The sequence below is a fragment of the Sceloporus occidentalis genome, unplaced genomic scaffold (assembly GCF_023333645.1).
Source record: "Sceloporus occidentalis isolate IW3139 unplaced genomic scaffold, rSceOcc1.0.p SCAF_5, whole genome shotgun sequence".
Lineage (NCBI taxonomy): Eukaryota > Metazoa > Chordata > Lepidosauria > Squamata > Phrynosomatidae > Sceloporus > Sceloporus occidentalis.
This window is the reverse complement of record NW_028316985.1, coordinates 13,216,537-13,233,222: the sequence shown is the minus strand read 5'-3', so window position 1 is coordinate 13,233,222 and position 16,686 is coordinate 13,216,537. Positions and strand designations below refer to the sequence as shown.

General features: G+C 40.0%; 1 protein-coding gene across 4 annotated transcripts in view; it reads right to left on the bottom strand.

Moving 5' to 3' along the window:
- The window catches only part of LOC149311671 (solute carrier organic anion transporter family member 1C1-like), a 46,763-nt gene that overhangs the window by 8,218 nt on the left and 21,859 nt on the right, over positions 1 to 16,686 (bottom strand). For all 4 annotated transcript variants that reach the window (XM_089527638.1, XM_089527637.1, XM_089527636.1 and 1 more), the window contains exons 6-14: positions 15,395 to 15,541; positions 13,601 to 13,699; positions 11,668 to 11,904; positions 9,844 to 10,008; positions 7,461 to 7,656; positions 4,395 to 4,560; positions 2,812 to 2,987; positions 1,294 to 1,358; positions 480 to 597 (exon numbers count right to left, since the gene is read on the bottom strand). In XM_089527638.1, coding sequence (XP_089383764.1) covers positions 480 to 597; positions 1,294 to 1,358; positions 2,812 to 2,987; positions 4,395 to 4,560; positions 7,461 to 7,656; positions 9,844 to 10,008; positions 11,668 to 11,904; positions 13,601 to 13,699; positions 15,395 to 15,541 — 1,369 coding nt within the window. The remainder of the gene's footprint in view (positions 1 to 479; positions 598 to 1,293; positions 1,359 to 2,811; positions 2,988 to 4,394; positions 4,561 to 7,460; positions 7,657 to 9,843; positions 10,009 to 11,667; positions 11,905 to 13,600; positions 13,700 to 15,394; positions 15,542 to 16,686) is intronic.

Sequence of the window (16,686 nt, the reverse complement as noted above, 5' to 3'; positions counted from 1 at the left end):
GCTTTGTCATTGCTATCTGGACAGAGAAGACAACTAAAAATGAAAAATAAACTGAGTTGGTATTATTCGGGGGAGGGGGTTGTTAGAATTAAGAAGTCAAAGTGAACATGAGTTCAGAAAAGTTACTCTTTTAGTCTGCCGCTCCAAGAATCTCCTAGACAATTTGGCCTCTTGCCATGCTGGCTATGGGATTCCGGGAAGAGTATTTCAAAAAATAACTTTTCCAGGCTGTGAGTGGATGTTCCTTTGAGTCTAGCATGACCTGTCAATGTTCTTGAGTCTGTTTCCCCCCCATGCCTGTTCAGCCTGTAAACAAAATATTTTGAAGATGACAGTGACAACCCATGTGATTGTAAATACTGTTATGATCTACTCACCATGTGGAGGAAAGAGTAAATGAACCCAGCACCAACTCAAAAGCAAGGCCATTACACAGAACACAGTCCAGATTATAATAACATTTCTGTATAGAGACTCACCTAAAAGCTTGAGTATCATACAACCTGCAGGACCCTGGACCTCCACAGGTTTTCACACTCCATTTCAAGCAAGTTAGATCAATCAATGCACCATAGTAAATTGGTGCAGGAAGTCCCCCTGTAAAGAAGATCCAGAAGTGAAGTAAGGATCTGAACTGATCTCACTATTAGGCTTTTCAATGTGTTTTTCTACTCAAACAACATCATAGACTTTTTCCTCCAATCCCCCTCATCCATAAGGCCTTCTCCCACATCCTCCAGAGAAACTGTAGGAGGATGTGGGAAAAAGCATTGTCTCCTGGGGCACCTCAGCAGTAGAACAAACCTCTCCATGGAGGTCTGACTGGTCCCAATTGTGGTCTCATTCCCACACCAACTGAAACATGGGGTTTCCTTTGAACCTAATTGATTTCATCCAATTGTATATGGTTTACCTTGACTTAAACTTGCCCACTGGAAGAAACCAAATCTCAGTGACAAACAAAAACAGTTGCCTGTAAAACTACAAAATTGCTGCAGAGATTGGAGCATAGAAAGCATAGACAACGGACATCACAACTGCTGGCCAGTCACAGCCATCCACAGCCAGTTCCTTTTAAAATAGGGGTAGGAAAACTGCAGTACTCTAGGTGTTGGTCTACAACTTATATCTTGCCCAAGAAAGGGTAGACAGTGCTAGGAATTGCAGCCCAACTATATCTGAAGACATACTGTATGTACTGTACCCATTTAAATATATTTGTGAGACATAGGAGACATGTTTGTACTGTACTCATTTAAAAAGCAAACCAAATGGAATATAGGAAACATTTACCAAATATCCTCCCACACAAAGTTTCAATACCAACAGCAAAAGATTTTAATTCTGGCGACACTGTTCTGAAAAACAGAAGGAAGAACTTTAACAGTTGATTTGATATGAAAAAGGTAAATGTGGTTTCCCAAAGGGAGCAGGAGAAACCCAAAAACATGAGAATAAATGAAGCATTGTCACTGCCTCTAAGCTAAAAACTGCAAAATGCACTGGCTAGTTGTAAAGCTCAAATCATCCTGAACTACAAACATTCAGGAACCCAGCTGAATATAACCACATGGGCTGGAGTAATGCACAATGGGATACCAGCTGGGGAATGTTTGATATTTTTTAATGTGCAGACAGTGCTGTAATTGGAGACTTCTTTTATGCAAAATGTATACATGGTTGAGGGCTTCAGTCTTTGTAGGTGGATTTACATCTGCAGAAATTACAACTAGGCAGTTCTGTAACTTCCATTTCCAATATGGGTACATTACTACATGGGGAGTATATGCTCATTGAGTCCAATGTACAATGGGACAAACCCTCATTGAGTCTGATGCACAGTGGGACACAAGTTAAGGAGTGTCAATGCACATTGGTGTTGCCTCCTTATTTTATCTAATTCTATCTTGTATTACTATCTATTGTTTTATATGTATTTTGTAGAATGTACACCACTGGCAGTATATAAATAAATAATAATAATAATAATAATAATAATAATAATAATAATAATACACATCTTCACAATACACTAACAGAATTTCTTAGCACCTCTGCTACATAGCTAAGTATACGGACTTTATCACACAGGGGAAACTGGGAAAAATCAGGGGTTTAAACAGCAATTATCCCAGGCAAAACATGAATTCACAATTAAGATTTTCAGACGACGTTGTTCTTAAAGAGGTAATAAAGAAGAAATAAACAGCAACAAAATCATTAATGGGGAAATCCCAACAATGATTTGTTGCTGTTTGTTGTCTCTTTCTTGTCTCTTTATTGCCTCTTTAAGAGCGATGTGTGTGAAAATGTTAATTGCGAACTCACGGTTTGTCTGGGATAATCGCTGTCTAAATCTCCAATTCCCTCCCAGTTGTCCCAGTGTGATAAAGTGGTATGTAACATTATATAATGTGCACTATGTTAGAAGCTTCTGGCCATACTTATATTTGTCTCACTGGGGAAAAAATCAATTAACTGCCTCTCACTTTGGATCTGAATGTTTGGGAATTGACACTGAAATGTCATGCAAATTGATTGTTGTTTTAAAATGGATTATTACTAATCAATTTCTATAAGACAAATAGATATACTTTATCAGAATTTCAGCCCCCAAAATTTAGATTTTTAGCAACACACCACAAATCATGGCAGCAAAATTAAATTCATTTGATAGTAGAAATTTCTTTTTCTATTGGATAACCACTGAAATGCACTAAAATATTGACAAGTAACTGAATATGCTTTCAGATCTTATTTTCCCCCAATTATAGAGAAGTTGACCTGGATAGGGAATTAAAATGCATTCACCTGAATATGAGCATGTACAATGGTGTTCCTCCCAGGGCTAAAACAAATGATAATACAGACAGCAAAAGTAGAAAATAAGGCAGGTTTTTAGTGCAAGAATCTCTTGAGCATTGGCCCAAAACTGCAGAGAGATTACTGAATCCTGATTCTCCCACACAACTGCAGTTGTGGAATACCTGTAAGAAAGAAGAAGATGTGAATGATTACCAAGTTTACTTGCCTAGAAAACTCCCTTTCCTAATTCAATTAACTTGTGACTTTGCATTCCTAATTGCTGTTCACTATAAACAGCAACTTTTAGAAGAGAAACAAAAACTATGGAGGGGATTGGGGATTGAAACTAGTATAGGAAACCAGATAGGAACTGGATTGTTTCATAAGAAGAGTCTTTCTACTAAGTTAGTCCAATGGCCCACTTCACTGAGCATGGACAGCTCTGACAGCTTTCCAAGGTTTTAGGCACAAGTCTTTCCTACCTCTATCTAGAGATACCTAGTATTATCCGTTGATCTCCCATGCAAGTAATAACCAGGTTTGGCCGTGCTTAATTTCCAAACCAGATGCAAGTGGGTGTGTTGAAGGCGATACTGTGGGTATTCCCAGGGTGCTTCCGGACTCAATTATGGCACCATCTTTCTACTTAAACTGGCCTGGAAATATAATGTGGAATCTTGGGATTTGCAGTTTAGGGAGAGGTACTTAGAATTCTCAGTCAAAAAGCTCTAGTGCTTCACCAAATGACAAACCTCAGGACTGCATAAAATGTTGGCACAGCAGTGAAATCAAAGTGAAATCATAGTACCATGTGCAGTTAATGTGATAGGGTTCTACAGCTATTTTTTTTAAAATGTAACCATTTCAACTATGATGTTTCATTACCTCCAACTGTCCTATATTGGCAGGGACAGTTAATCATCTGTCATCCCACTTTTTCAACTGCTTTTAAAATGTCCTATTTTCTCTCTCCTTCTCCCACTTTCCCCTTTATCCTCAGTTTCTTTTCATTGCTGCAAACTGAGATCAAAGTGCACAGTTCAATTTTTTCCAGGGAAGAGGAGAGGTTCTAGACCTTCAAGTCATTTATGATTCATGGTGACCCTAAAATGAAACTTTCATGGGGCTTTCTTTTCGAGTTTTGTTCAGAGGAGGTTTGCTATTGCCTTTCTCTAAGGCTGAGAGAGTGCAATTTGCCCAAGATCACCTAGTGGATTTTCATGGCCAAACAGGGATTTGAACTGCGGTTTCTAGAGTCGTAGTCTAACGTTCAAACCATTACACCACACTGGTTCTCCCCATTGTAAGATATAAATGTATTAAACTACAGCTCTACATTTATAGGGTTGCCATAATTGTCCACTTTTACCAGGGACAAAATGTGGAACAAATTCAAGACCAAACTGTAGGACAACTGCAGGACAAAACTCAGCCCAAAATGTAGGACATTGAAGAAAAATGGTGGACCTTAAATGTCCTACATTTTGAGCTGAGTTTTGTCCTGCAGTTGCCCTACAGTTTGGTCTTGAACTTGTCCTACATTTTGTCCCTGGTAAAAGTGGACAATTATGGCAGCCCTATACATTTACCATATCTTTCCCACTTCCTTCTGAAGCTCTGCAGCCAGCTAAACATGCGCTCATGTATGTAATACCATTGCTTCCACAGACAGGATCCCAGTGATTATCTTCACAGCTGCAGTCTGCATTGCAGGCAGGCAGTGATTTTACCTGAGCAAAAGATGGCTCTTCAACACTAAAAGGAAAAGAAAACAGGTCTTCAGAAATCAAAGGAAGCAATGGCTCTTAGAAAACCTATATTCTGTTAATAACTATGGTAAGTCAATTTATGAGAGCTATTATCCAGGGTGTAGCTATGGGGTGGGGACAAAATGAAGACATTTCCCCCAATAAAAATTCTTTATGCCAAAGTGGAATTTTCCTTCAGTCTCCAATTTTCTAGCTTTCCAGAAAGTGAGAAACTCATAATTGTTCACAACTTATATTTGTAGTGTTCACATTCCTTTGGTTTTTCACATTCCTGCCCCTTTTCTTTGGACACCTAAATTACATTTCTAAATGGTCCACTGAAGTGTAATGTTGTGGTGGAAGTTTGAAGAAACAGAATGAAAAAGTTTCATTGGGATGCTTTTAATTGTTTTTAAGATTGCATGCATAGATTTTAATTGATTTCCTTCTGTGAGCCACCTTGGGTCCCACTCTGGGAGAATGACAGCAAATAAAAACAAAAACAAAATATATAGGGGATTCTTCTTTGGAGGGAACACCCTCATTTTGCCTCACCCCACTCACCAGTGGAGCTCTGGTGCCACAACAAACTACACTTCCCAGAATTTCATAGCATTGAGCCATGGCAGTTAAAGTGGTGTCAAACCAGATTATTTCTGCCATACAGATGCAAGCTTAGACATAGATCCTACTAGTAGGATGCATTGGCTCCAAAGGATAGGTATATCAATATTTAAGCTAGTTCCATCAATTCATTGGGTCTCTTTCAGTTGAAACGAATAAAAGGATTGAGATTTTGATGGGCATGTAATGCTAACTGGGGAGCAATTTAAAACAGTCATACAAGTAGGGGTCAGATGGAATATCCCAGAAAAGCACTTGGCTGCCTGGAATTCTAAACAAGAACAGTTTACATTGCACCATTTTATTTTGTTGTTGTGCTATGCCTTCAAGTCATTTTCACTTTATGGCAACCTTAAGGTAAACCTCTCATAGGGTTTTACTGGCAAGATTTCCTCAGAGGGGGTTTACCATTGCCTTCCTCTGAGATTGAGAGTATGTGACCTGTGGCCAAGCAGGGATTTGAGTCTACCAGACTCCTAGTCCAACAGTCAAGCCACTTTATATATAGTTATAATAAATTTAATGAATTCATCCATGGAGCTCTGGATGAAATGTCTAAAGCCCTATGTTATTCTCACAACAAGACTGTAAGGTTGGCTGGGCTGTAAAAATTAGATTGATAGGGACTAGTCCATAGCCACTTCATGTCCAACAGAGAATATTTGGGTCAGGGAACCCAAACGTTTACAGTTGGCTGAATTTCCCTTTTATTTCCCCTGCCCATATGTTATAGAATGAATGCTTTACCTTAAAAATAAAGTAACAACACTGATAAAAAAATTTATAGATGAAACCAAAAACCAAAATCCAACACTGCACTAATGTTTGACTTCTAATGGGACAAAATTTTCTTAGCAGGGCAGTTCAGGGCTTCTGTGTTAGGGATCTGGTAAATTTATTCTCAGGTTTTTAATGATAGATTGTAAAACAGCTATCTCTGGTGAAGAAATTAATTTGAAGTTAAGATTCAGAATCTTGGATAGCTCCTAGACTAAAATCAACTGTGGATTAACCACACTCTTGACATAGGCTGTACCTAGACTGTAGAAATCATATCATTTGAGACTCCACCCCATGGAATTATGGGATTTGTTATTCTACAAGCTCTGCCAAATAATGTTGGTGCCTCACAAGACTACAAATCCCAGGCTTCTGTAGGGTGGAGCCATGGCAGTTGAAGTAGTGTCAAACTGCATTATTTCTACAGTGTAGATGCATCCTAAGACTAAGAGCCTTAGCGAATGTGAAAAGAAAGCTGAAATGCAGCAGGAGAGTTGTGGCTTTCTACGTATCTCTCCACATGCTGTTCTCTTTCCAAGGGAGGCGGTCATAAAAGCATGCCTTCTGTTGAATGGATTTTTTTCCCAGTATGACAATAGGCACACTTTTATGGTTGCCTCTCTCAGGAAGAGAATGGAAGTGCTATGATGGCATGCAAAGAAGCAAAGAAAAAAACACTACTCTCCAGATCCATTTTGGCTTTCTTTTCTCATGTGATAAGGCTCTAACTAAAACAGATTAACCACATTACTGCACAACACTCTTATAGTGCTATAATAATTTTACTGCCTCCTGTTGCATTCTGAGCTTGTAGTTCAGTGAGGCATAAGAGCTCTCTGGCTGAGAATTCTAAATGTCCCTCCTTAAACTGAAAATCCCAGCATGCAACAGGAAGCAGCCAGAACAGTTAAAAAGGAATAGTAGCACTATAAGAGTGTAGTGCAGTAATCTTGTGTGTCAGAGATTTCTTTTTAAAATAATGGAGTGAAACTCCAAGCAGCCCACTGCCATGCTGGCTGGGATATTCTGGATGTTGTATTCCTATGGTGGTTATTTGCTCCCATGTCAGTGGGTGGTGCATCCACTTCAAGTTTTATATTATTTTAAAGGAACTGTCACTGGAGAGAGCTATAATTGTCTTGTGCAGTGGTTTCCAATTGTTGGTCCTCCAGATAGTTTGAACTTCAGTTTCCAGAATTCTTGACTGTTGGTCAAACTGGCCAGGACTTCTGTGAAATGAAGTCCAAACTACCTGGAGGACTAAAGGTTGGGAAACACTGGGCTAGTGTAAAACAGATCAAAATTCAGCACCTTGGATAGCTCTTGATACACCTGAGCTAAACCCTGGAGAAGATTCAACACATCACTGCCATTACTACCATCTAGCACTATTGCAACCTCAAAAGTAACTTTCCTAAGCTATGAACATCAGAATGTATTTAAGTCTCTTAGCAATATGGAGTTCCACCTCTTCCAGCCCAGACAAAAACCAAGACAACAAACCCAGAATAGTTGACAGTCAGGCCGGCCACTTGAAGCACCTGGCAATTAGATGCAAAGTAAAAGAGGTTTAGTAGATAGGATGCCAGAAAGGTGATGCAGGCAAACTTTGCCATTGCTGTGGCATGTAACTTCAACTTCTTGATGAGGAAACCTCCCAGGAACATTCCCACAGTGGTAACAGGTAAAAGTATCACACCTGCAAAAGAAATGGGGCATCAACTTATTCTGATGCACACTGAAACTCAAAAGGCAAATCCCAGCCTGCTCCCTTTTGCTTAGTCGCAACTAAAACAGACCACTGTATCAATTCATGAATTCAGGGTTAAACCCTATAGAAGGCAACAAATAATTAAAACCCATTGATTCACAGGATCTAGTCTAGTTGGACAGGATTCCGGTCTTTGTTTCAAAACAATTTTATAATTAATATAATATAATAATAATATAATATAATTAAAATGCTTCGATACCACCTCAGCTGCCATGGTTCCATCCTATGGGATCATTCAATTTCTAGTATTATGAATTTCAAATGAAAATTAGAATTCTCAGCCAGAGAGTACTCACATTTTCATGTAGAGGAATTGAAAAAAAAAATCTATGTGCCCTACCACCAAAACTATAAATTCCTATGTTCTATAGGATGGAGCCATTGCAAAATGGTATCAATGATGCAGACTGGCTACACTTCTGCAGGGGAACACCAAGTGTAGGAAATGCTTCTTCTGTTAAGGACCACCTTCCTGTGGTCACAATCGGTCTGGGACCATAGGCCAGTGTTGGGTGCACCATCTCTTTTTCTCATCTCCTTTTTGCTGTTCCTCCTCTCTCTGTCTTTTTCCTCTGATGCCTTACTGTCTCTCTCCTATTTTTCTAAATGACATGACAAAGTTGGCATTATGTTGCAGTTATGACTGGTGTAATAGAATGTTATGAAACTGGCATTTTGCTGCCTGTTTTCACCACACCAGTTTTTAATGCACACATGCAAATATAAAGCACACTGTTTGTGATGTGGGACTGCTGCTCCCCTTTTCCTTATTTGTGTTTAAAACCAAAGAAACTCTGTTGAAAAACAATGTTTCTCTGAGCATGTTCAAAATGCTTTTTGCTCATCAATTGCCAGGAGTCATTCCTCCCCCTCTTTATTCTCAAAGCTGATTTTAAGGACCTGCCTTTCGGCTAATTTTAAAAGCAGTAGCTTGCAGTGCACAAAAATTGTTCCTGTTTGAATAAATCCCCACTTAGCCTGAGCAAAATCAGCTGACAGGTATTAAGAGGAAAATGAGTTTAGAATTATCCAGGAGCTTTGCTTTGCCTGACAACCTTTGAAACCAGTTCCTTTTTCTAAAATGTCCACTCAGCTCCCATGCAAAGGACCTGCAGGCTTTAATCTTTCTGTGCAAGGCTATTTTCTCCCCTTACTAGTCACTAGAGCCTAAATCCTTCCATCTTAGGCCCTTGTCTCCCTTGTCTGATATTTTCAGGTGTATTCCAACTGAATGTGGAAGCTCCATTTAGCTAAGCAATATTCATCGAACCATCAAGAGACCTTTTCTCCATAAACTCTCTGCCTAATTTTCTTTCAAAGCTGTCTGAGCATCTTGTTTACCTCACACTTATCCAGTATGAGCTGGTGGCTTTGATTTCAATGAGACAGTGAATCACCTTTGGGTTTAGACTGCATCCACACTGTAGAAATAAAGTAATTTGACACCACTTTAACTTCCATGGTTCAATGCTATGGATTTCTGGGATTTATAGTTGGGGGAGGGGTCGCCAGAACTCTCTGACAGGGTAGGCTAAATATCTCACAAAACTACAAATCCAGGATTTCATAGCATTGAATCATGGCAGTTAATGTGGTATTAAACTGCTTGATTTCTGCAGTGTGGCAGCAGCCTTAGTCTTGTCTGAAAATGAGTTATACAAGGTGTTGGGCTCTAGGGCATTGTCCAGACTTCAACTCCCAGAATTACATAGCCTTGGGCCAGGGAAGTTAAAGTGATGCCAAACCAGGTTATTTCTCCAGTGTGGAAGCAGCCTAAAGTGCTATAATTATGTAGCATTAAAGAGTCTCAGGAAGGACTATAAAGGCTTCCTGTTTTAGCTTGGGTCTTTTTAGGAAGCCAGGAACTTCTTGGTCAATCTACCACTTTGCCTTACAACTGAACTTATTATTCTGCTCTCATATATGGCTTAGTTTCTAGGTCCAGTTCCCATTTTGCCAGTTTTCTATAGCTTGGCTCTGCCAGTTGATCATACTCACTGGGATGTCTAATGTAATCCACTGAACAAATAAGTAATCCTTCAGCAATGGCCTAGCTCAATTGGCACAAGCCAACACATCAGAAAACTAATGAAAAAAAAGATGTTCACATACCAATTAAAAAAATGGCCCTTGAAATAGAAATGTTAAATTGCTGTTCCATAAACTTTGGCTCATATGTTATCATGCCAATCAGAGAATTGAACTGCAAGATATTGAGGAGCAAAAAGACCAGGAAGATGGAGTTCCCAAGTAGCTTCTTCAAAGCAGGGAAAAACTCTGGAATGGAAAAGATATTTCATTCTCTTATGATAAAGCAGAAGCAGACACATTAGCAGAACAGAGGGGTGTTTTTTTTAAAAAAATCCATTCTTGGAAACAAGATTAAGTATTGATTCTGCTTAGCACAGGAACCAATTTACTTTGTTGTAATTTACATTTTTGGTCACACTGACAACTCTGAGATTCTAATTAAGAATGAGGAAGAGAATTATTGGGGGAGGGAAGGATTACATGGAAAACAGTTCTATTCAACAAGTCTTATATTGACTTAAAATCCACCATCGAGTGTTCAGTTTTAACAGCATGATCAAATTCTACAGCCAGATACAAACAAGAAGGTCCCACTATATCGGCACCAGCACAGGTGGCCATCCAACAGGGTTGCTTTAGCTGTGGACATCTTGCACTGGCAAGCAGTTGGACTGGATGATATTTGCAAATTCTTTCTAACTACAGTTTACCGATTCTGTGGTTGTAATAAATCTATCATTCTATAAATAAGTCAGCAACTGGAAAGGAAGCCTGACATCAAGGGTATCAACAGAGGCTGAGGACCATACCAGATGAAAGCCAAGAGGGGGGTGAACACCTGGTGGGGCTGTCACTCAGTGTCTGCCTTACCCCCCTGCTACCCCACCATCTTCATCCAGAGTGTGTCTGCAAAGGTGTGACAGATGCCCCCGTTGCAAAGAGTAGCCTCACTCTCCCTTCCTCCCTGGGAGGGCAGAGCTGTCTGCTACCTCACCCACCCGCCTGTCCAGTTGCCCAGGTCTTTCCATGAAAAGAGAGGTAGAAAGAGGGACAGAAGCCAGGGCTATTTGCTGGTTCACCTGCCCACCTGTCCACCTGCCTACCTGCCTACCTGTCCAGTCACCCTGGTCTTTCCACAGCTGGCTGGCTGGGTGGACCAGGCAGAAGGAAGGCAGGGATGGGGCTATCAGCTGCCTCACATACCTATATGTCCAGCTGCCCAGGTCCTTATGCTGGCTCACCTGCACACCTGTCCACCTTTCCAGCCACCCAGGTATTTCTGGGCTGGCCAGGCCAGTGGGTGAGGCAGAGGGAGGGAAGGGGGCAGGGCTGTCTGTTGCTGCTATTACAGCCCCACACCAAGTGACACCAATTCTAGTGATACCACTGCCTGAACCCCAGGCCACGACGCCACCCAGGGAACCAGAAGGTGACTTGAGTTACATATCCTCCAACATTTCGAAGAGGAAAGATGTGACATATGTAGCCAAGCAACATCAGAGTATGGTTAAGATGACAAACATTATTAATGAGGGGGGAAAGACAAAACTGGAGAAGCCCCAGTAGTTTGCTTTTGTCTAAGCCAACTTGGAAGGCCAAGATTCTTCCTCCTCCTCTCATCTCCCCCGTGCACCTTGAATTCAGTTTGCAGCAATGAAAGTAAGCTGAGGACATAAAGGGAAAGGGAAAGTAGAGAGAAACTGGGACATGTTAAAGCAACTGAAAAAGTGGAATGACAGAGGATTAACTGGGATTGTACCTACCAAATCAGGTCAGTTGGAAGGGACTGTACATGATAAGAGGACCAATTACTTGACAGAAATTGATACATTGGGTTCTCTTATAATATAAAGTTCAGTACTGACTTGTAAAAAAGAAGCAGAACAAAACAGGTTCTGTTGTTACCTTTTGCTGCCTCTGAGATCTTCACTTGTGGTCTTGATTTTGTTGGTTCTGTTTTGCCATCTTTGGTGATTGTGAACACATCACTTGACTTCTTAATGATCTGTCCTTCTTTTGGTAAAGAGTAAGGCAGGAACCAGAAAGGCAAGGAGGCTACAAAGCTGACTCCTCCTCCTATCAGTAATCCAATCCACCAGGCTCCAACCCAACGCATATCCTTGGAATTAATTGTCAAAGTTTCTGGAGAGAAGAACCAATGTTGCATTTTCAGATCATTAAAAGCATTTTCCAAATGCTTTCTTTTATTCCTTCCTTCCAAAGCTGACTTTTCATCTCATTATAATGCTTCAACTGACAAAATATTAGGTAGGGATGTGAAGAATATGGTTACAATCCCACCTCACCCATGGAAATCACTGGGTTGTTTATTCCATGCAACAATTTTTCACTTACCCAGCTACAAAATGGTAACACTAATTAGGGCTGCATATATTCCCAAATCACATATAGGTATGGAGAAAGTGTATCTTGCAGCAACACATAGCATTTCAGTAATTTAAAATGTTGGTTGGGAATTTAGAAATACAATATAGTCATCTAAAGAAAAGTGTAAGCAAAATTACCCTGGCAATGAAAATGCAGCAAATATGAGATTTTGAAATTTTCAGCGTTTCATTCTCTGGAAATTGGAAGAGTGAATGAAAATTTGAGGGGAGGGCAGAATTCTTATTTAAAACCCTACTTTAGCCCTGCACAGCTACATCTCTGTGTGTGCCATTCAGATGTTGTTGGATTGCAAATCCCATCATATCACAAAATAGTCAGTAGTTTTTTCCCCTCTTTCATAACATTTTATACACATCTAACAACTTTATATAGTACAAACTTAAAGAAAGTAAAAGTAATAATTGGCAAAACATAGAGAGTGACAGAGAGAGTGAGACTTAAATGGACATCCAAGGTATAAGCTCAGAAATAATTCATCGGGGGGGGGATTATATTTTATATTAATATTTGGGTAGAAATGGGCTGTGGCATTTGCCTGCATTCCTTAAAGATAATGTAGAGATGGAGTGAGTGGGGTGAGGCTCAATGGGAAGAAAAAGGAGAGGCCCCAGGGTTGGGTTTTTTTTAAATAATTTTAAATTTTAATTAAAAATAATTAATTTTTAAAATAAATATTCTTTTTAAATTTTATTTTAAAACATCATGTCTTAATATCCACATGTAAATACATTTGGGCGGTGTATATGATGCTGTAATTTAAAGGTATCATTTTAATTTTGCTAGTTTATGTCACAGCCATTACATTCAGTGATATACAGGAATTAGGATTTATGAATAACATTAGTACAAAAAACATTACTAAGGATTCTGCATGATGTGGTATGAGAAAAGGTCAATGGGGTGTGTGTGAGAGACACCATGAGTTACTGCACTGAGTGATGCTGTCCCAAGTGATACCACTGCCCTGGGGTCAGAGCAATCCATCACCATAAGAATGGTTTATAATATTTAAGGTTCGTGGGCTTATGAAAAGGGTTCATAAGGAGTGACACAAGAGGCTTACTCAATCTCAGGGCTTGGCCCTGAGTTTCCAATTTTCACAGGTCACCTTTGGAACTCTCCACTAGTGAGGCTGGGATACCTCCTTCCTTGGTCTCCTTCTACCAGCAAGTAAAACTTTCTTATTCCATCACACTTTTAGGAATTGACTGTGATGAGCTTTTAATGGTGTGCTGTGCTAATATATAAATATTTGATATATATTTGATATATAAATATAAACTTGATATATAAATACTGTTTTTCAGCCTCATTGTGGAGCTCATCGATCAGCTCATTTTAAGTAGGAAGTAGAAAAGAGGTTTAGCAGAGGTCAATAGGAGCAACAAGGAGATACAACTGAACATATTTATATATACTTGTTCCTTACCAGGATTTACCATTCCAATGTCTACCCACATGTTGGCACAAAAAGATCCAAGCAGGAAACCAAAGGTTGGTCCAAACAGCCCACATGATCTTACTGTTCCTGTAAAAGATGCACTGACATCAGCATGGCACCCCTTAGAGAATAATATCTCCATGAAATTGGGAAGAAGATTTATCATTTGGTAGAATTGGAGAATATGCAATGATCCAGGTTATATAGAGTGATCTGGCAATTTTCTAAGAGATAGTACAAAAAAAGAGGTTGGGAAGGAAATAAAAGAGGAGTCTTGCAGAGTAACGGATTTACTTTAACATGAAATTTTATGAGTTACAATACACATCATCTGGTGCCCATTTTGGAGATGCATGCACCTTTGCAGGAACCTGGCTGGACAACGCAGTTGCATGGAGTCAAACTCCTCTCCTAGCCTGAACAAAAAGCTCCAATGCAATCCTATCCAAGTCTGTGTAAAAGTAAAGTCTATAGGGGACATTCACCCAAACAAGTGTACAAGTGTAGCAGGGTTAGGCATCATGTACCTCTCCAGATGTTGTTGGAACTCAAATCCCAGCAGACCAAACCAGTATAATCAATGATGGGGAGTGCTGGGAGCTGAAGTTCAACATAACTGGAAAGTTCAAAGATTTCCTTCTGTGTAGGATTGCAATCTTAAACCTTTGGGAAATCTTGGAATAAGAGCCCTGTTGCACTCATAGCTGAAGAGACCAAAGATTCCCATCCTTGGGCATAGGACTTCAGTCTTAAGTCTTTGGGTAATCTTGGGGTAAGAGCTGCTATTACTGTTTTCTTAGGTTTAGAAAAGAAATGCAACACAGTGTTATTCTGAAACAGGATTTCAGGCAACTCTTCTCCCTTCCACCCCCACCCCAAATGCAAAGGTTCCAGTGGAGGCTGCCATCCTCCCTGCCCATTGAAGAATCCCCTTCAGAAAGATATTGGAGGCTCTTTCACAATCTAATTCCACTTTAACTGGCATGGCAACATCTTATGAAATTCTGAAATGCTATAGGATGGAGCCATGGTAGCTGAAATGGAATCAGAGTGCTATCACTGTGTCATGACACTGCTCAGATTTCAGCATCTTTCAAGTAATCTACCTGCTAAATCTCTTGCATTTTACCTGTCAGGTGCTTCAAGTAGCCTGACTTTGTCAACTATTCTGGGTTTGTTGTTTTGTTCTTTTGTCTTGTTTGGGGCTTGTTTGTTTGTTTGTTTTTTGTGGACTGTATGGGGTGGGACTACATATTCATAAGAGACTAAGGGCCCAAACAGACAGGCCCAAATAAAGCTGCTTTGGAAGTGTGCTGTTTAAATGATGCATGCATCCTAAGAGGTTGGAAGTTGTGCCTAAGCTGCAGTTAAAGTGGTATCTAAATACCATAACAATGTAGTGTGAAAGAGCCCCACATCTTGCTATAGCAACATTTGAGGTACATCTTAGCTGACAACAGTGTGAGGTGCCAGATATCATGAGAAGCTCATTATCCTGGTGTTAGCAATGATAATTTAAGTTTCTTAAGTGCTATCATATATATTGGAATTTCCGGGAAGGATGTTGCTACCTCATTTTTCTCAAACTATTATTATTAATAATTCTTTATTACAAGTGTTATAAATTGTGTAGCAATAAAGACACATCCAGGCTCTAGGAGGTCCACAACGAATTGCAGGAAAGTTAATGTCAAGATGTTATGTGGATGAGCTAATCTGGATAATATCAAAGAAAGAACCTAAAAGAGAAATACTAGATCTGAGTCACTTCATTTATTTTACCAATATAAAAAGCAGAGTTTTCTTCTGTGGCAAAATCATCAATGTAAGACATTCCCAAGGGCATAATAGGTGCTTCGCCTATTCCACGTAGAAGATTACCAGCCAGCACAAAGACCCAGAAATGAGAACCTTCTCCTTTTTCACATTCTGTAAAAGAAGAAAAAGAAGAAAAGACCCTGGTGAGCACAGCTTGCTGCACATATCCTCTTAGCTGTATCTGTTTATTTTTCTCCAGTCACAGTTAATTCCAGAGACTACATTTTGGACTGCCTCACCATTGGGTTTTCAAAAGCTTCAGGAGTGGTTTATCATTGCCGCCTTCTGTACAGCCCTGGGTCCTTCAGAGCTGGCTATGATGCCACTGCTGTTGTGTCTCAAAGATTTTGTATCCATGATATCCCATACAACTTCCACTCCTAGTAATATACCTTCCAACTATCCCAGTTTGTCAGGGTCAGTTCTAATTAATTCTCTGCCAGCCCACTTTTTCAGCTGCTTTGAAAAAGTCCCAGTTTCTCTCCCCTCCTTCCACTTCCCCTTCCCCTTTTGTCCTCAGCAAACTGCAAACTGCAAACTGATTCAAAGAGAGAATCAAAACTTGCCCTTCCCAATAGGACAGTCTCTCCTAGCTTGTGTGTTCTTCCTTTGGCCATCTTGGCCCTACTCTGATGTTGCTGGACCATATATGTACTGGTTTTCATCTGTAAAATGTTAGAGGGTATGCGGTAGTTGTTTGGCACATTTAGCTCTGGATCCGCAGCAAACATGTGTCAGATGTGGGAAACCCTACACCAGTGCTACCACCAGCATAGCCTCTTTCCTCCCTGGAGCACACAGTCTCATCATCATGGAAAGCTAGTGCCAGGGTGAGAAATGCTCAGTGCTAGGAAATCCTGGGATGACACCAAAGCTCTCTGATAGAGAAGGCTAAATCTCTCACAAAACTACATTTCTCAGAATTCCCTAGTATTAAGCTAGGGCAGTTAAAGCATTCTCAAACTGGATTATTTCTGCTGTGTGTTTTGAACCTTTATTAACTGCAGTATACCTCTAGTGACCTAGATAAGAGGACTGCCATGAGATCAAATGAACTGGTCAGACTGGAAAATCCCAGTAATTATTGTTTCAAAAACAAGGGTTTAGAGGTGAGTAAGTGACCTACCCAAAGGCCGGGACAGATTACAGATCTAGATAATCTAATTAAATCTGGCTGCTCATTGCACAGGCACAAAATAGAACCATGCTAAGTGAATGCACATGGTTCACTGAGCCTGTGAAGTTAAGTTTCTGTT